Genomic DNA, 27,557 nt, shown 5'->3' with positions numbered 1-27,557 from the left:
AGAAAGGCCGTCGCCGGCTGCTGGGTTCGAACCCAGAACCTTAATTTAATTGGTGAATATTACACACTCTACATACACAAGTACAAATGTTTTCACCCTGATGCCCATCACTGTCGTAACGATTGTTTGCAAATTCGTTTCTATTATATATAACTGTACGAAGCCTGGGCGGCACGGTGGTGTAGTGGCTAGCGCTGTCGCCTCACAGCAAGAAGGTCCGGGTTCGAGCCCCGTGGCCGGCGAGGGCCTTTCTGTGCGGAGTTTGCATGTTCTCCCCGTGTCCGCGTGGGTTTCCTCCGGGTGCTCCGGTTTCCCCCACAGTCCAAAGACATGCAGGTTAGGTTAACTGGTGACTCTAAATTGAGCGTAGGTGTGAATGTGAGTGTGAATGGTTGTCTGTGTCTATGTGTCAGCCCTGTGATGACCTGGCGACTTGTCCAGGGTGTACCCCGCCTTTCGCCCGTAGTCAGCTGGGATAGGCTCCAGCTTGCCTGCGACCCTGTAGAAGGATAAAGCGGCTAGAGATAATGAGATGAGAATTTCAATTTTTTTAAAATTTAAATTATTTTTAATATTAAGTTCAAATTACTTGCTTTACTCAACCAGGTAAGCGAGATGTTATTAAAAACTATGTATCTGCTATTCAGAAATGTATGAAATACAGTAATTATGATAAAAGGAAATGATGCCCCCTGGGGGCCATTTACCCCGCCATTAAGGGGGCGTTTTACCCCACAGACTACACTTTTACAAAAAAGGGTCTTATTTTCAAAATGTGATTCAACTTTTTATACCTAATGTATTTTTTTTAACGTACTGACTTGTCTACTCATACCACATACACAGCTGTGATATCTGATGAAATAGCTATCTAAATACAGTTTTACTGATATCTGAAAATTATATCACTTGCCATGAAATTTGATTTCTCTCCACTGCGTTGCTGATATGCGATCCACAGTGGATATTTGTATATCCCCGTTGTCAAGCCAGTCCATAGCAACAATAGAAATGTAACTTTGCGCCATCTGGTGGTTATTTTGGGTAAAACAGGCCGGGGGCGTATTACCCCACGGGGGCTTTTCCCCCAGTCTACTATAATGGGTAAGTAATAACGGGTTTTTAAAAAGTGACGTGAACCATTTTTTTTTTTTCAAGTAACACGGTTAATTCTTTTCTTAAGTAATAATGAGTTGACATGTAACATTTTTTTTCAGGGCAGCGATCCGCCTACCTTTCTTGTTTTTTTGCTATTTTTTCCACAGCGCAAGCTAACGGCTACAAAAAACCCGGTGTTCTATTGAGCGGAAATATACACCCCATGTCCCTCCTTCCCCTTTCGCATAGATTTTGTGGATGTCATAGGAGAGAAATCAACAACAGATATCAAAATCAAAACCGAACACTAAACAAATTTTTATTTACTCATTTATTTAATTTATTGTTTGATTTTTTTCCCTTTGTGATGGTCACGGAGGTGATCTGATCCATTTAAATAGCTGCCGGAACACTGAATGAAATGAAAATAGCTGCCGGATCCGATGACGGAGGTTCCGGATCTTGTTCTGGCTCAAATTAAGCCCTGCAGCTCACTAATAAAGATAAAACCATGACATTTCCCATCTGAAACTCTCCCTCAGAGAGGTACACTAATCATCAAATTTTATTCCATGTTCTCAGTCACATCACTCAATAAACCGTCATTTCAGCGGCTCTTAAATCTGGACTGTGATTAAAATGTAGCTATAAACGGATAAAAAGTACGACATAGAAAAAAATACTCAGCGGTGAGGTGGTCAGGGTCGCACCACACCACACCAGCGCCCAGACTGACCGAACACACACACACTGAAGAGAGAAACAGTCAGTCAGTCAGTCAGCACTCTTACAAAACTTTTTATTAAACAGTAAAAACATCATTATGTACAAATTAAAAAAAACAAATAAATCACTTCATACAAAAAAAAATTAAGAGATCAGACTGGACAGAAAAGGGGGATAAAATCAGAAGAGACGCGTTTATATAACAACATTTCAGGTTAATAATCAAACACGGGTTGGTGTGTGAAAAACGCACACACGGTTTTATGAGATAATAACACATTCAACACACAGCACTGTTACTGTGGGCGTGTCTCAACCCCTCCCCACTCCTGAGTGTGCAGGAGGAGGAGGAGCCTGGGGAGGGGCCATGTCCTCAGAGGTCCTTATTAAACATCTAAACCCACATCATCACCACACAGGAAAACACAACTGCACAGTTACAGCAGCCAGTCTGTGATCAGGAGGACGCCATAACCCACCGCCTCATTTACAGATTATTTTAACGAGAGATGGAAGGACAGAAGTAATTTACTGTTTTAGGTGAAAATAAGACGTATTTATTCCATACAGAAGCTGAGTGCTGCTGTAAATCTGCTACAGTTCCACATTATAATAAACTCCATCAGTCTGATCACAGCTCAGGATCTGGAGCAGGAATTTAAAAAAAAACAACAACAAACAAACACACAATTACAGGTTAAATTAATCATTGGGAATTCTCTCCTCTCATTATCTCTAGCCGCTTTATCCTGTTCTACAGGGTCGCAGGCAAGCTGGAGCCTATCCCAGCTGATTACGGGCGAAAGGCGGGGTACACCCTGGACAAGTCACCAGGTCATCACAGGGCTGACACAGACACAGACAACCATTCACACTCACATTCACACCTACGCTCAATTTAGAGTCACCAGTTAACCTAACCTGCATGTCTTTGGACTGTGGGGGAAACCGGAGCACCCGGAGGAAACCCACGCGGACACGGGGAGAACATGCAAACTCCGCACAGAAAGGCCCTCGCCAGCCACGGGGCTCGAACCCGGACCTTCTTGCTGTGAGGCGACAGCGCTAACCACTACACCACCGTGCCGCCCCATTGGGAATCATTTTAGAATAAAACGTGCTTCATTAAAAAAAAAAAAAAAAAAGTGTAAATTATTATAAAATATATGTTTAAATTTATCATCATTTCATTACATGTGGGGAAAACTGTGTACATCTCACTCTCTCTCTCACACACACAAACAGGAAGTCAGGCAGGTCACATGTTCTCCACTCCTCGGATTCGCCGAGCCAACTGGATGTCTTTGGGGAACAGAGTCACGCGCTTCGCATGAATTGCACACAGGTTCGCGTCAGAGAAGAGCCGGACGAGGAAGGCCTCGGCAGCCTGACACACACACACAGAAAATTCACATTTACACACAACCCTGTTTCCCAAACAGCTGGGACGCTTCAATGTAAAACGTGAATAAAAACAGAATGTGATTAATAAAATCATGGAAACTCGATATTTCAGTGAAAACAGGACAAAGACACACTTCAGAAGTCAGAACTGAGAAACTATCATTGTTCGAAAAAAAATTATGATATTTTGAATTTAATGACCCACAACATTTTTGAAAAATGCTGGAACAGGGACAACAGAAGACGAGAAAAAGTTGCGTAATGTTTAAAAATAAAACCACTAATGAGGTAAACTGTGAACAGGTCAGTCACATGACTGGGAATAAAAAGATCACAGAGGGGGCGGGGTCTCAGAAATGGGTTTATATACAGTGCCAGTCAAAAGTTTAGAAACGCCTCTAATTCAGTGGTTTTTCATTATTTTAAAATTTTCTGAATTGTAGATTAATACTAAAGTCATCGACATTATGAAGAAATATATATATGGAATTATTTGGTAAACAAACAAAAAAAAAAAGTTAATCAAACCAGAATATATGTTTTATATTTTAGATTCTTCAAAGTAGGTACCTTTTGCTTAGACGACAGCTTTGCACATCTTGGCATTTTCTCAGTCAGCTTTACGAGGTAGTCACCTGGAATGGCTTTCAGTTTACAGCTGTGCCTTGTCAAGAGTTAATTTCTTGACCTCTTGGGGCCCGTCCACACGAGTACGCGGCCTCACCCAATACGCTGTCGTTTTGAAAAAAATCTCCATAAACACGGTGTCGTTTCCAGAAATACAGTGGGGCAAAAAAGTATTTAGTCAGCCACCAATTGTGCAAGTTCTCCAACTTAAAAAGATGAGAGAGGCCTGTAATTTTCATCATAGGTACACTTCAACTATGAGAGACAGAATGGGGGTAAAGAATCCAGGAAATCACATTGTAGGATTTTTAATGAATTAATTGGTAAATTCCTCAGTAAAATAAGTATTTGGTCACCTACAAACAAGCAAGATTTCTGGCTCTCACAGACCTGTAACAACTTCTTTAAGAGGCTCCTCTGTCCTCCACTCGTTACCTGTATTAATGGCACCTGTTTGAACTCGTTATCAGTATAAAAGACACCTGTCCACAACCTCAAACAGTCACACTCCAAACTCCACTATGGCCAAGACCAAAGAGCTGTCAAAGGACACCAGAAACAAAATTGTAGACCTGCACCAGGCTGGGAAGACTGAATCTGCAATAGGTAAGCAGCTTGGTGTGAAGAAATCAACTGTGGGAGCAATTATTAGAAAATGGAAGACATACAAGACCACTGATAATCTCCCTTGATCTGGGGTTCCACGCAAGATCTCACCCCGTGGGGTCAAAACGATCACAAGAACAGTGAGCAAAAATCCCAGAACCACATGGGGGGACCTAGTGAATGACCTGCAGAGAGCTGGGACCAAAGTAACAAAGGCTACCATCAGTAACACACTACGCCGCCAGGGACTCAAATCCTGCAGTGCCAGACGTGTCCCCCTGCTTAAGCCAGTACATGTCCAGGCCCGTCTGAAGTTTGCTAGAGAGCATTTGGATGATCCAGAAGAGGATTGGGAGAATGTCATATGGTCAGATGAAACCAAAATAGAACTTTTTGGTAAAAACTCAACTTGTCGTGTTTGGAGGAGAAAGAATGTTGAGTTGCATCCAAAGAACACCATACCTACTGTGAAGCATGGGGGTGGAAACATAATGCTTTGGGGCTGTTTTTCTGCAAAGGGACCAGGACGACTGATCCGTGTAAAGGAAAGAATGAATGGGGCCATGTATTGTGAGATTTTGAGTGAAAACCTCCTTCCATCTATCTGCTGGTACCTCGTATATTGAAGGCTACATCAGGGGGCAGAGCCTTTTCTTACAAAGCCCCACTGTTATGGAACAGCCTTCCAAGTAATGTTCGGGAATCAGACACAGTCTCAGCATTTAAGTCTAGGCTGAAAACATATCTGTTTAGTCAAGCCTTTTGTTAATGGTGTTTATGAGGTAAAGGAGTAGATCTGGAGGGTCCTCAGACATAGAGTGTTTTGGTAAACTGGGATGTATGGATGCTGTCAGTCCCCACTCGCTTGCTCACTCGAGTTTGTTGACGGTGCAGTGGCTGGCTGCTTTATGTCCCGGGGCTCCCTCATGCCTGTGTTACCTTCTGGCTCTCTCCTTTTAGTTATGCTGTCATAGTTAGTTGCCGGAGTCCCTGCTTGTACTCGGTGCAATATGTATACTGTTCCTACTTATTCAGGTGACATTGGGCATACCTAACCACCTGTGTTTTCTTTCTCCCCCCCAAATCTGTCCCTCTGAGTTACATGGAGTCAACAGGAACTCTTTTGGTGGAGACGGTGGGGACCTCGACTGGCTATCGTAGCCTGCAGGGAATCGGCCGTCAGACATTCTGTCGCATGTCCCAGACCCGGTGAAATGTAACTGAATTTTCTTGGCCAGGCCTAAGAGTCCCATCTGCATCTCATCATTGCTGAGGAGTGTGCTCCCATCACCCAATCAAGCATCCAGCCAGAGCAGGTCATGATATATTTTTTACCATATTAACATGCCATTGTGCGTCATGCCTGATGTAAAGACTCTCGTCTCTGCGAGCCTACCACACAGATTTAATACTTGTCATTTTTAGGGCATACCTAACAACGTGTTTTCTTCCCCCCCCCATCTGTCCCTCTGAGTTACATGTTGATCCTGGGATTGAGATGCTGGCCTCTTCTGCCCCTCGGACCTGCTTGATCCATCCTGGTGCCCTGTGTCTGGTCGGAGTTTTATCGCCCCACTCCTGTGAAGGACGGCCCCATGAGGACAGTTGAGGGTTATACCTGTTAAAACTGTTAATATTATAGTCAGGCTGTCTGTTGTTGCCCAAATGAGGATGGGTTCCCTTTTGAGTCTGGTTCCTCTCGAGGTTTCTTCCTCATGTCGTCTGAGGGAGTTTTTCCTTGCCACCGTCGCCACAGGCTTGCTCATTGGGGATAGATTAGGGATAAAATTAGCTCATGTTTTAAGTCGTTCAAATTCTGTAAAGCTGCTTTGCGACAATGTTTATTGTTAAAAGCGCTGTACAAATAAACTTGATTTGATTTGATTCCATCAGCAAGGGCATTGAAGATGAAACGTGGCTGGGTCTTTCAGCATGACAATGATCCCAAACACACCGCCCGGGCAACGAAGGAGTGGCTTCGTAAGAAGCATTTCAAGGTCCATAGAAAATCTTTGGAGGGAGTTGAAAGTCCATGTTGCCCAGCGACAGCCCCAAAACATCACTGCTCTAGAGGAGATCTGCATGGAGGAATGGGCCAAAATACCAGCAACAGTGTGTGAAAACCTTGTGAAGACTTACAGAAAATGTTTGACCTCTGTCATTGCCAACAAAGGGTATATAACAAAGTATTGAGATGAACTTTTGTTATTGACCAAATACTTATTTTCCACCATAATTTGCAAATAAATTCTTTAAAAATCAGACAGTGTGATTTTCTGGATTTTTTTTTCCTCATTCTCTCATAGTTGAAGTGTACCTATGATGAAAATTACAGGCCTCTCTCATCTTTTTAAGTGGGAGAACTTGCACAATTGGTGACTGACTAAATACTTTTTTGCCCCACTGTATCTGCGTCCACACGGATTCACTGGAAACGACCCAAAACGCTGTAGTACATATGCCAGGCCTGTATGTGGTGCTGTGATGCCGCCACACCAATACACTAAAACCGGAAGAGAAGCCATGGAGCATGCGTATAAAGGTCACACGCAGTTTACAAACAAGCTCATAACACAAGAAAAGGACGATCATGGCCAGCGCAACTCTGAGAGGAAGAGGAGAGTCTTTGTGTGGACTGACAATGAAGTGTAAATACTGTATATGGTAGAAGCCTGTAGTCCGCCATTGTTGTTGTTATGACGCGTCTAGCGGTAGCGGCTGAGGTTAAAGGTTAGAGAGGCGGGGCTTATACGTCATCGTTTCTGAAAAAATCCGCATTCGCCGTCCAGATGACTCCGGGCTATCCGGCGTTTTAGGATTTTCCCACTCTGGGACCTGTTTTCAAAAAATACCGGTTTCACACCTCGAAAAAGCCAGATCCGTCTGGACACGAGGCCGAAACGATAAAGTATTTATGCGGATTCGACAAAAACGTACTCGTGTGGACAGGGCCCTCAATGTGTTTGAGACCATCAGTTGTGTTGTGAAGAGGTAGAGTTGGTACACAGTGAACGGCCCTATTTGAGTACTGTTCTAATCCATATTATGCCAAGAACTACTCAACTAAGTAAAGAAAAACGACAGTCCATCATTACTTTAAGAAATGAAGGTCAGTCAGTCTGAAAAAGTTTGGGATGAGTTGGACGGCAGAGTGAAGGCAAAGCAGCCAACGAGTGCTCAGCACCTCTGGGAACTCCTTTGAGACTGTTGGAAAGCCATTTCGAGTGATGACCTCATGAAGCTGATTGAGAGAATGTCAAGAGTGTGCAAAGCTCTAATCAAAGCAAAAGGTGCCTACTTTAAGAATCTAAAATCTAAAACATATTTTGGTTTGATTAACATTTTAAAGTTTACTAAAATGATTCCTTATGTGTTGCTGCATAGTCTGGATGACTTCAGTATTCATTTACAATGTAGGAAAAAAAATAAAAACATTGAATTTGAAGGTGTTTCCAAACTCAGCAATGAGAGAGAGAGAGAGAGAGAGAGAGTATACACAGCACCTCCTGTAGGGCCAAGAGAGCGTAGGCCTGCCACCGCAGATTCTCCCTGCTGAAAATCTGACACACCTCCTTCACCTACACACACACACACAATAAATAAAATTATATTTAAAACAAACAAACAAACCCACCACCTGTAGCCTGCACACGGTCATTAAAGCAAAAACAGGACAAACCAAAATCTAAAACTCTGAAATCCATGTAAATATTTCAAAGATTCCATTTTTCACTGCAGTTATTGCCAATATTATCTTGTGTACAGAAACTGGTGTGTTAAACTGGAAAAGAATCTGAGAGAGCATTTCCACTCTGGCTCTCAGACTCCAGTGTGTGTGTGTTACACACCGAGGGACATTTATGCTGTGTTCACACTTATACCGGTATGAAAGTGGTATAACTGTATCGATACAAAGTATAGCAGTACAGTTTAGTGCATCTGTCCACACTAGCGAGAAATGTTTGCGGTTTTCTTTCACGGTAGTTGAAATGCGCGTGCGCGAAATGTTTCCGTGGTTACCGAGTAACTTCCTTCTGAGAATATGGCGGATGAAACAACGTGTGTGTGCTTTTTGTTGTCAATGTACAGTCTGTATTTCTGGTGGTCATTTATTCAGTCGAATCGTATAAAACGCACGAGGCAGTTGAGAAAGAAACAAAGAAAACGAATCTCCCTTTCTCCCTCTTCCCCTCCCTTTTCCTCCTTTCTTCCTCCCTCCCTTTGCTCCATGTAGCTCCACGGTCATTTCGTTTTTGCATGCGCATTATATTTGTATCGATACAGAGCCGCTTCATCTGTCCACACTACAGCGAAGCACTACAGTACTGATACTGTACCGGTACGAAACCCATACATTTGTGGGTTTCGTACCGATACAGTTATACCGCTACAGTACCGGTATAGTTGCTAGTGTGGACAGGTGTTGCGGTACGAAAGTAGTTTCGTATCGGTACAAAATCCCTAGTGTGGACAGGGTATTACACAGAACACTGACAAGGTGATGTACAACAGTTAGAGTTCACTCTGATTGGCTGAGAGGGTTGTGGTACCCGCCCTACAAGTAATCAGGGTTCTCCAGAAAATCTGAAGTTGCTGGCTTTAAAAAAAAAAAAAAAAAAAAGTAGTAGGCGGTTCTGGAATTTCCAGCAGTGAAGCCACTGCAGCACAAGAGGTGCGGTAATGATGGGGGGGTTCTGGGGTCATGCCACCCAAAACATTTTTACAATTTACATGCCTTCTGGTGCATTCTCAGCTAATCTAATTCTCATCACTGGACACATTATCTCCTCTTGTCTCCAGGCCAGTAAGATCTTCCCCTCCCAGTCCCTGGATGTCCGAAACACTTTGCGCTGACAGAGTCGGTCTCTGTGCAGCAGAGAGAAAGTGGAGAAAATCCAGGGCCCCTGCTGACCTGTCCCACTACCAGCCCCTCCTTGCGGAGTTCTCAGCCTCACTCAAATCGGCCAAGCTCAAGCAGGGTATCTGCACATTTTTCAAGTACAAATTTAAAGACTTTTAAGACCTTTTCAAGACCTCTAAATGGAAAAATTAAGACTGTACCATGGCAAAGAAAACGATAAATACGACAACTTAAAACTGTTTTCTGCAATAGTTTTTTTTTACTAACTTTAAGAATAATGCACACAGTTGGTGAACAACAGGGTGCATCAATGGCAACTGTTAGACATGCAAACAGCTGAAGCAAAGTCGTGTGTTCTGGGCTGCAGAACTACTGTAGCAGCAAGGAGAAGACTGGGGTTTACTGGAGAAAACACCATGAATCATTTCAAAAACAAAAACAATAAACGGCAAGTAGAACCAGCTGAACAACCTTAGCCGGCATTATTTCAATCCCCAAAGATTATCTTTGATGTGTGATTTTGTGTCCGACAGCAAAATCAGTGTGAGTGTGGTACAGTACACAGCTGGCTGAGGAAGTTCTCGAGTATCTTCTGCATTATAGCAGGTAACAGCGTAAACCTGTTTATGCAGTCATACAATCATCAGAGCGTTACATTAAACACAGAAAAACAACTGTCACCTTTCATAACCATTATCAATATTAATCAATGTGTTGTAAAAACTAAACTAATTATCATCAGTGCAATTGTTATATCAATGTTCATTATTCAAAAATAATCATTAATTATTATCTATAATCCATGAATAATTGTTTGCATTACTACTACTACTACTAATAATAATAATAATAATGACTTTTTTAATAATAAAAAAAATTAACTCAATTTTATAACATTTTAATAATCACTACTTATTAGCTATATTAATTAATAATTAGAGTAGCAATTATAATTCAGTATTATTAATTACTACTTAATTAATAAGCAGTGATTATCAAAATGTAATTTAATAATAAGTAGTAATTATTATTATCAACTACTAAATTATACTAATAAATAATAAGTAGTGATTATTAAAATGCTATAAAATTGAGTTATAAAATTAGTTAAAATTATTATAGAAAAAAGCAGTAATTATTATTAGTAGTAGCAGTGATACAAACAATTATTCATGGATTATAGATAATAATTTGTTTTTAATAGTGAACATTGATATAACAATTGAACTGATAATAATAATAATAATAATAACAACATTAACAACAAGTATTACTAGTAGTATTATTGTTTATTATTATTAGTAGTACAGTTATTTTATATCAAATGTTCACTATTTAAAAAAAAATTACCTATAATCCATGAGTATTTGTTTGTATTCTACCAATTACTACTTTTTAATAATTTTTAATAATTTTTAATAACTTAATTTTATAACATTTAATAATCCCTAGTACTTATTAATCACTAATTCATAAGTAGTAATGATTAATAATCAATAATAATTACTACTACTACTAATTATTATTAGTGGTTGTTAATACTATTCTTATTATTATATTAAAAACGCTGTTGTAGACAATAAGTAATAAAACTAAAAAACTTTTTGTACAAATTAATTGTACTATATTAAGAATTATTGTATTTTCTGGAGTTCTTTTTAATTGAGTTTTGAAATAAAGGTTGTTTATATATTTATATTAAACTTAGTACAATAAACAATGTTAATTATGTAAAAAAATGATGCTAATCATTATTATTATTATGTCCTATAAGCCCCATTTTCCACCTGACTCTTGTGCGCATGCGCGAACCCCCCTGTGTTTCACTCCGGAGCGCTTGACCTCTAACACGCGCGCGCGCCTCGTATCTGTGAAAAACCTGTTTCCCAGTGGGCGTGTCCCCAGCGCTGCGTTATCATCTTTAAACACATTTGTGCGATCCAGCACTTTTTATCTCAAACGATTCTTCTTATTTTGGGGGTATTTGTCATCCCCCAACCACTTGTCGTTAAACAGACATCTTCCCATAATTATCAACGCTTTCTAGCACCCGTGTAAGCTACCCGCATATCTCTCACTCTTCACAACCACCACACCACACCACACTTCCTCCAGTAGCCTCCGAACGTTAGTTCTTGATCTACAGAACGCACAGAACCAATGCTGCCCCCAAAAGGTACGCTGGTCACTTTTAAAATTACGGTTAAAAAAATACCCCAAACTGGATGGAGACGTTTCACTCGTCGGTTCAATATTAAATTTAATACCTCCCTTTCGAAAATTCCAGTCATTCCAAACAATTTAAGACATTTTTAGGCCTTGAAAACCGAAAGTTGTATTTAAGACTTTTTAAGGACCCGCGGGAACCCTGTCAAGTTTTATCACTCCAAAATTCACACCTTCTCCAACCCTCGTCAACTGTTTTCTCTTCTCTACTCTCCACCAGCTGCACCTCAGTCCTTCATCACTGCAGAGGACTTTGTGGTCTTTTTTGGGGAAAAGTTCATAGCCATCCACAACTCCTTCACCATGCCTGCCTCCCCATCCCACCCCCTTCCCTGGCTCACTCCATCCCCCCCATCCATTTCAGTTGTCTCCCAGCTCCTGCTCTCACTGTCTGACCACCTGTGCCCTTGACCCTATCTCTCCTCCAGACCAGCACTCATGACATCCTCCCATTTAATCATCTCTCTTATCAACTCCTTGTCCTCTGGATACTTTCCCTCCAGCTTCAAATGGGCCCACATCACCCCTCTGCTGGGGGAGGGAAAAAAAAAAAAAAAACCAAGAAAAAACACCCCCACCTTAAGGCCAATTTATGCTGACAACGCAGTCCTCGCAGATGGTGTCGCAGACAGCGTCTGCATAGCCCCCCCACCTTCGCAGACACTCTGCGCGCACCTCCCAAAAATTGTGACCACCGCAGAAGCCTCGCAGACAGCATCGCAGACAAGAGGGCTCTGATTGGTCCACTCTACATCTGCTGTACATGCACTTCCGCTTCCCTACTTTCCCGGTTTGGTTTGTTTTCACTACCGCCATTTTTAAAAACACGAGCGAAGATGGAGTAGCACGAAGAGCGGTTGATCGAGGAAGTACGTACATCTATACAACTCCAGTTCTAGTCATTATAAGTAACTGGAGGATAAACACTCCACTAACCACACCCACCAACTACTCCTAGCGATTTCGCGACTTCGCGCCCCCTTGCGTTGTGGCGGTGAATAACATCGCGCACGCCTATTACTCCCCGCTCAACGATAAATTACAACTGTCTGCAAAAAGCTATCTGCGAAAGCCTTGTCGCAAGAGCATGCAGAGGCCCTTAGACCACTTGGTCATCCAGAACTACCGCCCTGTTTCTCTCCTCCCCTTTCTGTCAAAGATGCTTGAACTTGCTGTTGCAAACCAACTCTCCTCTTTTCTCTCACAGAACAACATCCTGGATCCTCACCAGTCCAGTTTTAATGTCTTTAAATTTAAAGACATTGGTGCTCACTTACCAGACTCTCAAGGGGTTCGGGTCAGCATACCTCCAGAGTCTGATCCGCCCCTACATGCCAGCCAGATCCCAAGCTCTGCTACTACTGGCTGCCTGGCCCCACCTCCTCCTCTCTGCTCCTGCCCCATCCACTCAAGACTGCTGTCTGTCCTGGTTCCCTATTGGTGGAATGACCTTCCCACTGAGGTCAGAACTGCTGACTCCCTGACCACCTTCAAGCACGGACTGAAGACTTGCCTCTTCAGGCTGCACCTCTCCCCTTCTTCCCTGCCCACTGTGTACGGTCTCGCCTGGGGTTAGCCGTTGAGTTCTCTATTTAGTTGTACTTTATGGTTGGTTTGTTTCCTTGACTGTTTGAGTATTGGTTCTTCAACAGAATATTACACTTGGTATCACTGTCACTTGTTCAGCTGGCACTAGAACTTTCTTGTCTAGAAGTTCAGCACTTTGTGTACCTGACTTTTGCACTCATTGTACATTGCTCTGGAGACAAGCGTCTGCTAAATGCCATGGAATTGAATAAACTACAAACCATTTCCCTGTAAAACACTTGCAAAATATGTATGAAATTTCCCTCCAGATTTATGCAGGACTTTCCCCAATGTGCGGATATGCGACATCAGCACCATGCTGTCACTTGCACACCAAATACCATAAATTGCACAATGCTGAGTACTTTCCCCATTTAAATATCTCCTCTTCCCTTCTGAAAATGAGTAATAACTACATAAATGGGAATATATTTTAATACATTAGGTATAGACTATCCTGGGACTCAGTGGCAGCTGGTGGGCTTTGAAACAGGGGAAGCTCAGTTTTAGGTCTATGTAATACAATTTTTCAATTATTTGTTATTTGTCATGAGTCAATTTATGTGGGTCTGTCTCAGAAACGGGTCTCTCATTTGGGACATTATGGTCAAAAAATAAATTTTCTAATTTTACTATTTTTTTTTTTTGCATTTACCTAACACTCAATGTTTCTTTTATCATGTTTAATAAGAATAAAGATAGCGTCTTGCTTTATCTGGCCTCTGCTGTGGAAATTTTTTTGTATTACAATTCAAATGTTTTTGTAAAATTTTTTGAAAATATTGAATAAATTTCCTCTTTTTGATTGCTTGGGTTAAAAATGCCAAGTTATGGGGGTGTCGTGGCTCAGGTGGATAAGGCGCCATGCCATAAATCCGGGGACCCGGGTTCGATTCCGGCCCGAGGTCATTTCCCGATCCCTCCCCGTCTCTCTCTCCCACTCATTTCCTGTCTCTACACTGTCCTATCCAATAAAAGGTGCAAAAAGCCCAAAAAATATCTTTAAAAATGCCAAGTTATGATGACTGAATTGATTATTTACTTAAATATGAATAATACGATACCATTTTGGGTCTTGATATGGCAAAATAGGACACAATGGAAAAATCAAAAACGCACCGGAAAGATGAGAATAACGGCAGTGGTAAAAGAACAGCGACTGTACCGGCTGAAGGTCGCGCGGGTCTCTGCTGTGGCGCGCGAGCAACGGGATATCACTACCGCACCGGACGGAGCGCGAGGCGGGGGCGGGGCAAAATGACTGGCCGTACTTAGATACCAGCTGTTAGCAGCTAGCACTGCAGATCCCAATAAGGCTCAAGCTAGCCTACAACCACGTTGATTGAACTACAAATGAAATAAACGAGTGAATTCACAAATGATCAAACTGATAGAATGGATGAAAGTTAACGGAGCACAACGAGTAATATTTACATTTATTTACAGAGTAATGTACAGAGACATCAATGAGAAGAAACGTTTATATGAAAAGAAATTCGGACAGCACTTTGGCACACGACTACACTTTCTCGACATCCACTAGGGACTGACTGATCATGCTTCCGTGTTCCTCGCCGACGCCGAAGTACAGCGACCGCCCTCCTCATGTCTTTCAAACACTACCTCCAATAATCCTTCACCAGCCCGGCTTCTTGGCCCGCCCATGTCCCATTTACTCCCAGAGATGCCCGGCTTCCCCGGAAGTGACGATTTTGTCAATTTTAACCAATAACAACTAGCCGAAATTGGCTGTTCAGAGCCATCTCGTAGACTGCAACGGATACCCGGCTGCCAGTTCATAGAGCCCATTGAAATAAGAAAGGTTACAGCCTAGCAGCAAAGGTGATTCTCGTAGCGAACTGCAAGTTCGTCAGACATCACTCAAATAAGTTACAGGATGACATGGGGATAGTTATGAACGTAAATACAATCTTGGGCATATATTATGCAAGTTATTGTTTTAATGAGAATTCAACGTCGTAGACGCCACAGTTTGGGGAGAGAATTTTAGGGGAAGTTCGGCTTCCCTTGTTGTCTCTGAGAAATCGTCCCTGCTGGGACTCAACCCAGAAGTGAAAATAAAGGGTTTCGCTGCATGCACTGACTGCCATTCGCAACCAGACATCAAACCATGTTCTAGGCACTGGTCACTAGATGGCGCTGTTGCATGATTTGACCTTGATTCTCTTCCTGGCGCGATACTGCAGGCTTTTGTGTGTGACTTTTGCCTGCTGGGTTGTAGGTCTGTAGCTGACATCCATATTGCTAATATTCTAATTTCAGCTGCTATATTGTTCAATATTATGCATTTTTTTGCTGTGCAATAAAAATAAATATTTTTCTGAATTGACTGTTCCAGTGTTTTCATTTCAAATATAATTTTGCCCTTTAAATTTTGCCCCTTGCAGATTTGACAAGGTAAAAAACAAAACAGCAGCAAACTGAATAATGTTGAATTGTGCCCAAATCAGTCCTAGATGCCACCAGAACGCATCATTTGAAGTCTCCAATTTCAAAATTTTTCAGAGGAGCATGCCCCCGGACCCCTCTAGCAGCCAGCCGTACAGGCCAGGCACCACATCAGTAGCACCGCTCTAATATATTTTTTCTGGGGAAAGCCCTGGTATGTGTGCTTGGCTTTCTCAGTTACCCTCTGTAGTACGCTGCCTGGCTCTGTAACATAACTACATGATATAACTACACACACTACGGCGTGGTCACGTGTTCCAGCTCAGCCAATCAGAGTGTGAGAATCGATCAACAAATATGGTGTCGCTTCCAGAATCAAAGACAATTTTGTGGTAGAATAACTAGATTTGCAGCAAATTATGGGCAGTGGAGACGATACAAATCGCTTGAACATTGAAAAGCAATTTTTTTTTTCTGGGATCAAGTAGCCAGCGCAGACCATCTGTGTAACCAGAGAAAACCACCAGTCGCTGGCGCTTCTGGACATCTCTGCTAATAAATAATTATTCACCACGGTCACTGTGAAACCCCTAAAGTTGCTGCAAGCAAATAAGACAAAGACCCCCCCCATCAACCAAAACATTAAACGCACTGACAGGTGAAGTGAGTAACATTGATTATCTCATTACAGTGGCACCTGTCGAGGGGTGGGGTTTATTAAGCAGCAAGACAACAATCGGTTCTTGATGTACTGGAAGCAGGAAAAATGGGTGAGCGTAAGGATCTGAGCAACTTTAACAAGGGCCAAATAATGAATAAAATGGCCCGTCTTGTAGGGTGTTCCCGGTATGCAGTGGTTAGTGCCTACCAGTTAGTTTAACATGGGGCGGCCTTGGGCTAAAGTGCCCTTGAGCAAGGTACCGAACCCCTGACTGCTCCCCGGGCGCTGTAGTGTAGCTGCCCATTGCTCTGGGTGTGTGTTCACTGCTTCAGATGGGTTAAATGCAGAGGATGAATCTCACTGTGCTTGAATGTGCATGTGACAAATAAAGGCTTCTTCTTCAAAAGTGGTCCAAGGAAGGACAACCGGTAAACCGGTGACAGGGTCATGGGTGTCGAAGGCTCACCGATCCGCATGGAGCACGAAGGCTAGCCCACATGGTCCAATCCCACAGAAGAGCTACTGTAGCACAAACTGCTGAAGAAGTTAATGCTGGCTAAAACAGAAAGGTGTCAGAATGCACAGTGCAGCTTGCTGCATCGCTGCAGCTCAGTCAGAGTGCCCATGCTAACCCCTGCTGAAAGACCGACAATGGACATCAGAACTGGACCATGGAGCTATGGAACAAGGTGTCCTGGTCTGATGAATCACGTTTTCTTTTACATCACGTGGACGGCCGGGTGCATGTCACTGGCCAGAAGGCAAGCCGGTGGAGGCAGCGTGGTTGCTCTGGACAACGTTCTGCTGAGAAACCTTGGGTCCTGGTATTCATGTGAATGTTACTTTGATACGTACTACCTATCTAAACACTGTTACAGACCAACTTCACCCCTTCATGGCATCAATATTCTGTAATGACATTATTTTTCAGCAGGATCTCCAACACACTACAGAAACTGGTCAGGAACGGTTTGAGGAGCTTGATAAAGAGTTCAAGGTGTTGAATTGGCCTCCAAACTCCTCGGATCTCAATCTAATCAGCATCTTTGGGATGTGCTGGACAAACAAGACCGATCCATAGAGGATCCACCTCACAACTTACAGGGTCTTCTGCTGATGTCTTGGTGCCAGATCCCACAGCACACTTTCAGAGATCCTGTGGAGTCCAGGCCTTGAGGGTCAAAGATGTTTTGATGGCACAAGCAGGACCTACGCAATATTAGGCAGTTGGTTTTAATGTTATGGCTGATTGGCGTGTGTGTGTGTGTGTACCAGACGTGAAAACGGTGCTTTACGCAGCAGCAGGTTTGTCGTCTTCTGGAACTTTCGAATCTCCATGAGCGCCCTCATCCCTGGGCGAAATCTCCGTTTCCTCCTTGGTGATGCCTCTGAACACACACACACACCATGTATCAGCACCAAACACACACACACCCTTACCTACCTACCTACACACACACACCCCTATACACACCTGAGGGTCCGCTGTGTCTGCGTGTGCGTGAGGGAGCCCTGCGCTGTGGAGTCACCTGCTTCCGTCTGCGTGAGGACGTGTCACGCCGCATCACTCTTATACTTGACACGTCAGGAACGACACGCTGATACTGGACTTAAAACACACACACAAACACACACACAGTTAACATGTGAGAGTGCAAACTCAGCATCATTTGAAGTAGCATACTAAGCTAGCTAGTACAAGCTAATCTTGGAGAACAGTAGCTGGGTTTGTGCTGCAGTTTTTCGCAAAGTAACAGAAGCAGTATTTTAAAACATTTGACTAAACACACAGTTATGTGTGTGCGTGTGTGCACGTGTTTGTTGAGTGCCAGTATCTCGAACAGGAAGCTCATCTTTTCAGAAAGGCAGCGTTTCCTTTTACTCCTCACATTATGTTAAAAGCAGGGCGGCACGGTGATGTAGTGGTTAGCGCTGTCGCCTCACAGCAAGAAGGTCCGGGTTCGAGCCCCGTGGCCGGCGAGGGCCTTTCTGTGCGGAGTTTGCATGTTCTCCCCGTGTCTGCGTGGGTTTCCTCCGGGTGCTCCGGTTTCCCCCACAGTCCAAAGACATGCAGGTTAGGTTAACTTGTGACTCTAAATTGAGCGTAGGTGTGAGTGTGAGTGTGAATGGTTGTCTGTGTCTATGTGTCAGCCCTGTGATGACCTGGCGACTTGTCCAGGGTGTACCCCACCTTTCGCCTGTAGTCAGCTGGGATAGGCTCCAGCTTGCCTGCGACCCTGTAGAACAGGATAAAGCGGCTAGAGATAATGAGATGAGATCATGTTAAAAGCCTCGTTCAGCAGGTCAGTGTTGTGATGGTGAAAGATCACCAGCTGATCAGCTCAACTACACACTCACACATGGGGGGGAGGGGGATCGCTCCCAGACTCTCACTTCTACAACGTCAATAGTGTGTTTGTGTTTACATGTTTCACAAATTCTGTGCTCTCTCTCTCTGTCCTTCTGTCTGTGTACCTCGCTCACTCCCTTTCTGTCTGTCCGTCTGTGCTTCTCTTGCTGCTCCCCCGTCCGTCTGTCTCTCCCTCCATCTCTCTCCCTCCCCGTTCGTCCGTCTCTCCATCTCTCTCCCTCTGTCTCTCCCTCCATCTCTGCTTGTCTGTCTCCCTCCCTCCATCTCTCCCTCCCCTCTCTGTCCGTCTGTCTCTCTCCCTCCTTGTGTCTGCCTCTTTCTCCCCTCCCTGTCCATCCGTCTGTCTCTCTCTCCTTCCCTCCCTCTGTCCGTCTGTCTCTTTCTCCCCCTCTGTCCGTCTCTCCCTCCCTCACTCCCTGTCTGTCTCGTGAAGAGAGACAGATGGACAGAGAGATACAGATGGACCTCTCTCTCCCCCTCTCTGTCCGTCTGTCTCTCTCTCTCGTATACATGTTTGTCTGTCTATCTCTCTCTCATATACATGCTCATGTGTGTTTCTCTCTCTCTTCCCTTCTCTGTTCCTTTGTCTCTCCCTTGTATACATGCTCGTGTGTGTCTCTCTCTCTCTCTCCCCCCTTCTCTGTCCGTCTCGGTCCCTTTCTCGCATACATGTTCGTGTGTGTGTCTGTCTCTCTCCTATACATGTTTCCCTGTCTGTCTCTCTCATATATACATGTTCATGTGTCTCTCTCTCCCTCTCTCACACTACTACTACTACTAAGTCTCTGTCAGTCTGTCTCTCTCTGGTGGAATTTATTCAGTAACAGTATATGGAGTATTGTTGTAATTTTAGAGAAAGGCCCAATAACAGGACTGAAGTATAAGAGAAGTTGTGTATAAACTCCTCTACAGTAATTCAGTTGTGTACCAACTTAATTTTTTTCACATACATTTGAGCCTGCTTGAGTATTTTTGTACTATTCACAATATTTTAATCCATTTCTATCTGAATGTATTTGTAAGGGGCGTGGCCTGCTCACGAGAGTATTGTGTAATAAATAGGAACCAAAATTCTATTATAGTGCACTTTGTAGTGTAGAACAGCCATGTAGTACCCTGTAGGGTCGCTGTACAGGACTGACCCAGGAGCAGATTATGGAGACACACACAGGCCACTTTATTAGGAACACCCACCTACAGTTCTCTAATCAGTCGATCCCTTGATGCATCAAATCACAGATACAAATCAAGAGCTTCATTTAATGTTCACAAGGTTCAAATATCAGAATGGGAAAAACTAATCTCAATTTCTGTGTGATTTTCTTTCCTTCACTGTGGTATGGGTGCTGGTTTGAGCATTTCAGAAACTGCGGATCTCCTGGGGTTTTCACACACAACAGCCTGTAGAGTTTACACAGAATGGTGCGGAAAACAAAAAAGATCACCGAGTGAGTGAGCAACAGTTCTGTGGGTGGAAACAAACACCTTGTTGATGAGAGGGTCAGAGGGAAATGGACAGGAAGGATATAGTAACTCATAAATCACTCTTTACAACCGTGGTGAGCAGAAAAGCATCTCAGCGACAGCAGAACAACACATTGGGTTCCACTCCTGCAGCCAAGAACAGGGATCTTAGAACCAACAACAAGTTCCTATTAAAGTGGCCGGTGAGTGGGTTTATCTGTAGTAAATTCCTGAACGTTCAGTGACGGTCCTCAGAATACCGCAGAAGCTTCAATAAGAAGATAACTATCAGAACTGAAGCGACAAGTCATTTTAAATGAGGAACTGGAGTTAAAACTGGAATGAGTAAATTTTTGTTCATGATTTATGTGTGTGTCCTACTACACTATTGAACACTGAATACAGAACTGTTCTTGAAACTTCTCTTCAACTGGAACTCTATTCATCTAAACAAACTGCACTGTTTACTGATCTGTTCACTCTGCACTTCATTAATGACAAAAAGCTCAATCAAGCCATGTGATAGCGCATGCGCAGTACTGACAGACGAGCCAAGCAGTGGCGGTTGTCATAGCAACGAGATTCTCACTGCCTAAAAAGCTTGCTTTTCTCACTGAGCAAAAACAAAAGTATATCAAAAATTTAAAAAAAAAAAAGTGCAAGGAAATTTGAATTAAAAAAGTCACTGAATAGATGGAGATAAAGCGTTTATAGGTGCATTATTATTATTTACATGAAGCATGTATTATGTACATAAACAAAATTGAACTAGTAGATTTAATAAGAAATAAAATATGCACCAATTAAAATGACATTGAAGCAATACATTTAAATAATAAGTGATCGTGTTGTTGCTCTCAGGGTTTCTGCTGCATCTCTGCAACACAACCAGGCCTACTGAAATTAAAATACACAGGTTTAAATTATTTTTACACAATAAGATATAGGATTTGTTTCCCATATGAGCTGTGAATGAAAGTTTACAGTTTAAAACGTTATTAAATTATATGTAAATATTACTACTCTGAATTAATTCATTAATCCGAGCTCATATTCTCTCATTACATTACTACCCCAGACTGATTATATATATATATATATATATATATATATATATATATATACACACACACACTCATTAATAAAACCCGTAATAAACTCATTCCTCACATGTACTGCTGCAGTCTCTCCTCTTCCCCTCGGACTCACTCTGTTTTTATCCGCAGCTCCGGCATGAATTTAAACAATTTAAACTCACAATCCACCAATCAGAGACCAGAGTTCCTCGTGACGTCACGAACCAGCCGTTACTACGGAGAGCGCACGGGGACAAAACCAACGCGCTTCGTTTTTCCTTTAACTCTTTCAAATGTTTCCGGTTTTAAGCCACGTGACGCGCCTCGCTCTGAGTTTCCCACATTTTTACACTTTGGGCTCTCAAGTCTCACGGATTGAGCCTGAAAGTCACGGTTTTTTGTCACGCACTCCCGCCACACATTGTATTTCTCACGCTGAAAAAAATTATAATATAAATGTCTCTGGCGCGCCGCTATCGCTATGGAAACGGCAGGAAACAAGCGCGTCTCCCGTGAGTCGAGCCTGCCACTCACCAGCCAATCAAAAAAAAGGAAAGGGGCGGGGCTACACAATAGCCAATCAGAAGCACTATTGTATCTGGGTCGATAACGCAACAACCAATGAAAAAAGCATTGTTATCCCGGGAACTGCTCACGTGATTCTGCTCCAACCATCTTCTGGAAACAGTGTTGCCAGATTGGGCGGTTTTGAATTCTACTTTGCGGCGAAAAATGGCTTGGGCTGGTTGACAAAAATTGGGCGGGTTTGACGTTAGTTCGGCGGGTTTTTATCAGATGTTTATAAATATTTCGCACCAGCGTTCTGTGTGAGAATGCTATTGAGGTATTTCACCTGACGTCAGGGTCACGTGACGCCCCGGTGTCCGCCATTTTGAAGGTCAAGCTAGCTAATGTCAACAACATAGTAGCTAGTATGTTACTGTAGCAATGTTTACGTTCAGTCATTTGGATGACTGTTAAAACCTTTCAGTCTCAAGTTTTTCCTTTACTGTATTTACTAGTTTACTGTAATTATGATCCGGCAGCTATTTACACCAGATCCAGTGTAAATAGCTGCCGGAGCCAACGTCCGAGGTTCCGGAGCGCGCTCCGGCTTGCTCCCCCTCAAATTAAGCAGCGCGCTCCGGCTTGCTCCCCCTCAAATTAAGCAGCGCGCTCCGGCTTGCTCCCGGAGTGCTCCGGCCGAGGTTCCGGAGCGCGCTCCGGCTTGCTCCCCCTCAAATTAAGCAGCGCGCTCCGGCTTGCTCCCGGAGCGCGCTGCTTAATTTGAGGGGGAGCAAGCCGGAGCGCGCTCCGGCAGCTATTTACACTGGATCCGGTGTAAATAGCTGCCGGATCATAATTACAGTAAACTAGTAAATACAGTAAAGGAAAAACTTGAGACTGAAAGGTTTTAACAGTCATCCAAATGACTGAACGTAAACATTGCTACAGTAACATACTAGCTACTGTGTTGTTGACATTAGCTAGTGCTAACAGCTAGCTGCTAGTACACTGCTACAACACAGACACCGACCCTAATAATACAGTTCTTGGTCATTGCCTGGTAACAGCAAATTTATAACGGGCCATGTCTCAACAGACTAAGAAGTTATTTCAATGACATTTAATAACATTTTGTTTATCCTGAGGACCGAAAGTAAATGAAAATGTGAACAAACCTTAGCTGTAATCAGATGGCGACCACCGGCTCCAGGGACGACCCGCTGATGTAGGCATGTTACCCAGCCTGACACAAAATATTTGTAGGCATCCAAACTCTTATACGCTTTCAGATCAATACCTGTGTATGGCGATGGGTTTTTAACGACATAGGTATACAGATCATGTGGGCCGAAGTCAGGTAAAGACGAAGGCTTCGTGTACTTCCGTACGTCAGTGAACAATCCTGGTGGAAGCAGGTAAACATCGTTCTCTAAGCCTGCTAACCTCAATTTTTGCAAATACCTCTCCCTCTGCTCGCCCTGTAAATGCCCTACATCACTGGATAGTGAAGGTGTTTTCTGTGTAACGGGTTTATTTTTTTTTTCCACTTGCCATTGTGTGTGGTGGTGGGGGAATTCTGTGCTGGTCCTTTAAGAGCGCGGCTGGTTATGGGAACGAGGTGCTGGCCTCTCAGTTCGTTTTGGAAATGTAAGCGGTAGGTCATGACTTTGGCGCTCTGAAGACATAATTATGTCTTTTGTTGTTTTGTTTGCATATTCATTCCTTATTTCAAGCTATATGTACCTAGATTTAGACATGAACTTGCGTGATCATAACATTGTGTGTTCGGGTGCATGTGTTCAGTGATTATATGGCTCTGGCTTATGAAGATTGTGTAAATGAATGCTAACACTCGTGTCTTTATACTGCTATTTTTAGCCAATGCCACTGGACGTTTGCAGCCCGTCCTCAGCAGTGTATTTGTCTCATTTCTTTAGAATAAAAAGACTGGTGAACAACACAACGCAACATCTGTTACACTGGTGCCGTGACGGTCTTCTTGTGCATGCTGTTCGTCGAGGTGGAACTTGGAGAATACCGACGCTGTTGCAGCTGACAAGAATCGCCGGGGTTGCTTCCATGTGGTACAGATAGCTAGGCTAGTCATATATTCTGAGGTAGATTTTTCGTTGGTTGGACTTCTTTGTCACTTAGGCCCACTTTACACGGGGACGGTATAAAACAAAAACGCAAAAGTCCGTTTTCGTTCTCACTTTTTTCCACGTCTACACGACCATTTTCAAGGAGGAAATCTGCGTCTATACGGTGACGCATAAATGTCTCCGCTATGTCTGCACGCATGCGCAACGTCTTCTGTCTTGTCTGATCTGCACATCTGCGCTGCTGTTCTGTCAAGTTATCCTACCAAGTCTACTACGCATGCGCGAAATCCAGGAGGGTAGGAATATTCAACAGTAGTTTTGTCCCACCGATCAGCTGGGCTGATAGAAAATCGGTGAGAATTTCACGCATTTGCCGATTTTTATGTTTTGTGCGTATTGGTCGAGTCTTTGGCCGAGTCAAATCATTTGTAATGACTTGTTTTGAATAATAAAACGGTCTGTATGAGAACTTGCTAGGATAACTTTACAGAACACCGGTCCGGCTGAGGTACTATAGTGCTCGAGGGAGGAGCAGGAGCAAACCGAAACTCTTTTAATCTGCCTTTATTAAGTAACACTCACTCTTGTTTCGGTGAAGAAGAGAAAAGGCAGTGTCCATCTCAGCAAAATAAGCCCGTTCGGCTGCTAGTTTTGTTTTCAGTCTCGGGTTTATGGTTTCACGAGCGGCTTGAATAGGCGGCGCGCGCGTGCACGCACATGCGTGTGCGTGCGTGCGTGTGTGTGTAACTTGGCGACACCAAACTGAGGAGCTCCAGCTGGGCGGGTGAGCAGGAAAACACATCTACTGCATTAAAACACAGAGCAGCTTGAAGGTCCGTTGGATCGATGTAATCAGACATGCTCTTACTTTTTTACTTACTTTCTTACTTCCCGGGCTGGCATGTGCAGTATATGACATATGTATGACGTAAACGCGTACCCGACGTGAGCAGATCCGAGCAGAGTTTTGCGTATTGGGTAGTTTAGACGGATATGCAACGGGGGCTGTTTTTAACTTATCCACTCTGGAAGGCGTTTTCAATTTTATCCGTTTTTCAGCCTCGGAAACGCCGTCCTCGTGTAAACGAAAGGCACTTCTGATAAAATATTTAATCGTTTTTACCCGACAGCGTCCTCGTGTAAACGGGCCCTTAATGTGTGTTCATGAGTCTAAACTCAGATCGTGTAGAATTTTGCCATCACTGGTAGAGATCGGTTGTTTATGTTAAAGAACATTCCATATTACCCTACTATACGTTGCATCGCAGTCTCGAGTTGGTCACACGGTGGCAGTATTGTACTGTGTATAAGGGATTTTGTAATTTTCTGTCTCTTTGTGCACTGAAGTGAGACTTGTGGTTTTTTTTTTGACTCTGGCAAATAAGTTATGGAATGGGTCAGTTTTATTGAGCTGGATATCACTAATTTTTTTTCTTTTCGTTGTTTCATATAAGGTGCATTTTTAGTTGAATATTGCCTGATTTGCTTATTCTTTTTGCATTATATTTTTATTGCATTCATTACTTTCACTCAGTTACTGGTTTATAATGGATACTCCTAATGGTTCGGGTGATATTAGTAGGGGTAGGGGGTTGGGCCTACTGCCTAGATTTTCTGAGTTAACACATCATGCTGGAGCAATGCAGCCTCTTACCTCTACACCGATTCAGAACTCTGACCCTCAACAGCTACGCAGTGCTGATAAAGGTGCCCCCCGCCGTGTTAGCTTTGAGCCGACCTCACCTTTGGGTAACAGGGGGGTGTCAGCTGACATGTTAGCGGATATTGTTGAGCGGGTGGGACAGTCTATTGGCGAGAGTATTGTGGCCTGTCTAGGGGCAACCAAAGTGGTAAATGAAACGCCAGGCCCTCAACATAACAATAAGGCTGGGGAAGTTTCAGGTATGAGTTTTGTGGTGAAATCTGATGTGAAGGCGCCAACATTTTTCAGGGGGGACGGCTCAGAGAAATGTACTGTGCAAGAGTGGGAGGAACTTATGATGGTTTACTTACAAAAGAAGGGGTTTAGTGCCCAGGAGCAGTCTGATGAAGTGATGAGTAGGATCATGGGACGGGCGAGGGATGTTGTCAGGGTTGGGTTATGTAGTGACTCTACCATAGACTTGAGCCAAGGCCCGGGCCCGATTTTTGACATTCTGAAGCAACATTTCAGCGACGTAGTTTACTCAGACATGCCATTAGCTGACTTTTACTCAACGCTCCCCCTGACTGGTGAGAAACCGTTTGACTATTGGATTAGGCTGAACAGAGCAATTGACGTGGCAGAGGACTGTGTCAGGAGACAGGGCAAGAAGCTAGAAGATCCTGCGCGTGAAGTGACTGCTATGTTCATCCGACACTGCCCTGATCCTGGACTGTGCCTGATTTTCAAATGCAAACCCCTGCATCAATGGACTGCTGGTGAGGTGCATGAAAGACTGGAGGAGCATCAGAGGGAAAGCAGAGCCAAACATCTGTCATGTCCAACGACAAATGTCTCTGCTCTGAGGCAGGAGGTGTCACTTCCTGTAGTTTCACCGAGAAACAACCCTGTGACAGTGGACCAAACAGAGCCAGCCACTGAACAGTTGCCTGCCCCAGTGGTGGCTGCTTCCCTCACTACATCTGAGCCCCTTGCACAAGTCATTGCATTGCTAGAGCGTATCCTTGATCAGAGACCACAGCAGATGATGAACAGCCCAGGCCCTCGCCCACAACAACGGTTTAGGCGGCGACTTAACCCGTCTTCGCCTTGCTCAGTGTGCGGGGAGCCTAGCCACAGCACAGCACAGCACTGTCAGGATGAACAGCTGTGCTTCCTATGTCATGGCCCCGGGCATACTCGAGCACTGTGCCCTCAGGCCCCGGCCCAAGAGCGTGTTACCCCTACAGTAGGGCTCCCCCCACGAGGTCCGACCAATATGCAGGGAAAATAGACGGCCCACGCAGGGAGGGGATGAGTGATGGGCCTGATGATGTCCCCATGACTAACTTTGATGATGTAATGTCTGTGTATTCAGGTGCATGTGCTTCTGAAATGCCTAATGTGAAAGTGATCTATCAGAATATACACAAGGTGGCTCCAAATGATGATCTATTTTATACTTCTGTTTGCGTGAATGATGTGATGGAGTTGCAGGCAATGATCGACAGTGGCTCGATGGCTTGTACACTGACTTCTGAAGCTGTGCCACGTCTGTGTGAAGCTGGTGTTCTGTCAAGTGACTCAATCCACCCGGTTGATGTAGTGCTCGTTGGATGTGGTGGAATGAACACCAGAGCAGCAGGAGCATGTGACTTGCTTTTGACGGTGTTTGGTCATAGAGCCTCTGTTCCTGTTTTGATAGTGGATGGCCAAATTGATGATCTGATCATTGGAAGCAACTTCATTAAACACCTCATACGTGTCAAGAGGAATGAGGTATTTGAAACGCACCCATCAGTGTGTACTGTCGAAGAGCAACGGCTTTTATCGCTCTTGGCCAACGTGGAGAGATGGCAGGGGGAAAACGTGCCAGACAAGGTGGGAACACTGAGACCTAAGCAAGCAATAACTTTGGAGCCTTTGCAAGAATATTTAGTTTGGGCACGTCTCAGAGATTGTCAGAACATTTCAGCTGGCAGTGCTGTGGTCGTTGAACCAACCCGCGCCCGCCCAAGACCAAGAAACATTCTCATAGGGCGAACTGTGGCAATCTTGAGAAAGGATGGCTGGCTGCCAGTAAAAATTGTCAACCCGCTAGCCCGACCAACAACGCTGAGGCGCAATGCTAAGGTAGCGGATGTCTTCCCGTGTGCGGCATTAGAAGATTTTGATTGTGCTGAACAAGTG

At 43.7% G+C, this 27,557-nt stretch overlaps 1 protein-coding gene across 2 annotated transcripts; it reads right to left on the bottom strand.

Annotated features, from left to right (window-relative positions):
• Positions 1 to 1,880: 1,880 nt before the first annotated feature.
• Positions 1,881 to 21,632, bottom strand: LOC132882177 (histone H3-like centromeric protein A). Of its 2 annotated transcripts, none has more exons than XM_060915459.1 (5): positions 21,211 to 21,632; positions 17,680 to 17,809; positions 17,478 to 17,593; positions 7,965 to 8,039; positions 1,881 to 3,211 (listed from the first exon to the last, which is right to left on the bottom strand). In XM_060915459.1, exons 2-5 carry the CDS (start codon positions 17,768 to 17,770, stop codon positions 3,083 to 3,085), a joined length of 411 nt encoding a protein of 136 aa, XP_060771442.1. In that variant the 5' UTR covers positions 17,771 to 17,809; positions 21,211 to 21,632; the 3' UTR covers positions 1,881 to 3,082. The 2 variants fall into 2 exon arrangements, with proteins under 2 accessions (XP_060771442.1, XP_060771441.1); XM_060915458.1 differs by having other exon boundaries at positions 17,680 to 17,814; positions 21,211 to 21,631.
• Between the last annotated feature and the right edge of the window lie 5,925 nt (positions 21,633 to 27,557).

Source organism: Neoarius graeffei, chromosome 2 (genome assembly GCF_027579695.1).
Source record: "Neoarius graeffei isolate fNeoGra1 chromosome 2, fNeoGra1.pri, whole genome shotgun sequence".
Classification (NCBI taxonomy): domain Eukaryota; kingdom Metazoa; phylum Chordata; class Actinopteri; order Siluriformes; family Ariidae; genus Neoarius; species Neoarius graeffei.
The sequence above is the reverse complement of the archived record's forward strand: the minus strand, read 5'-3'. Positions and strand labels throughout refer to the sequence as shown.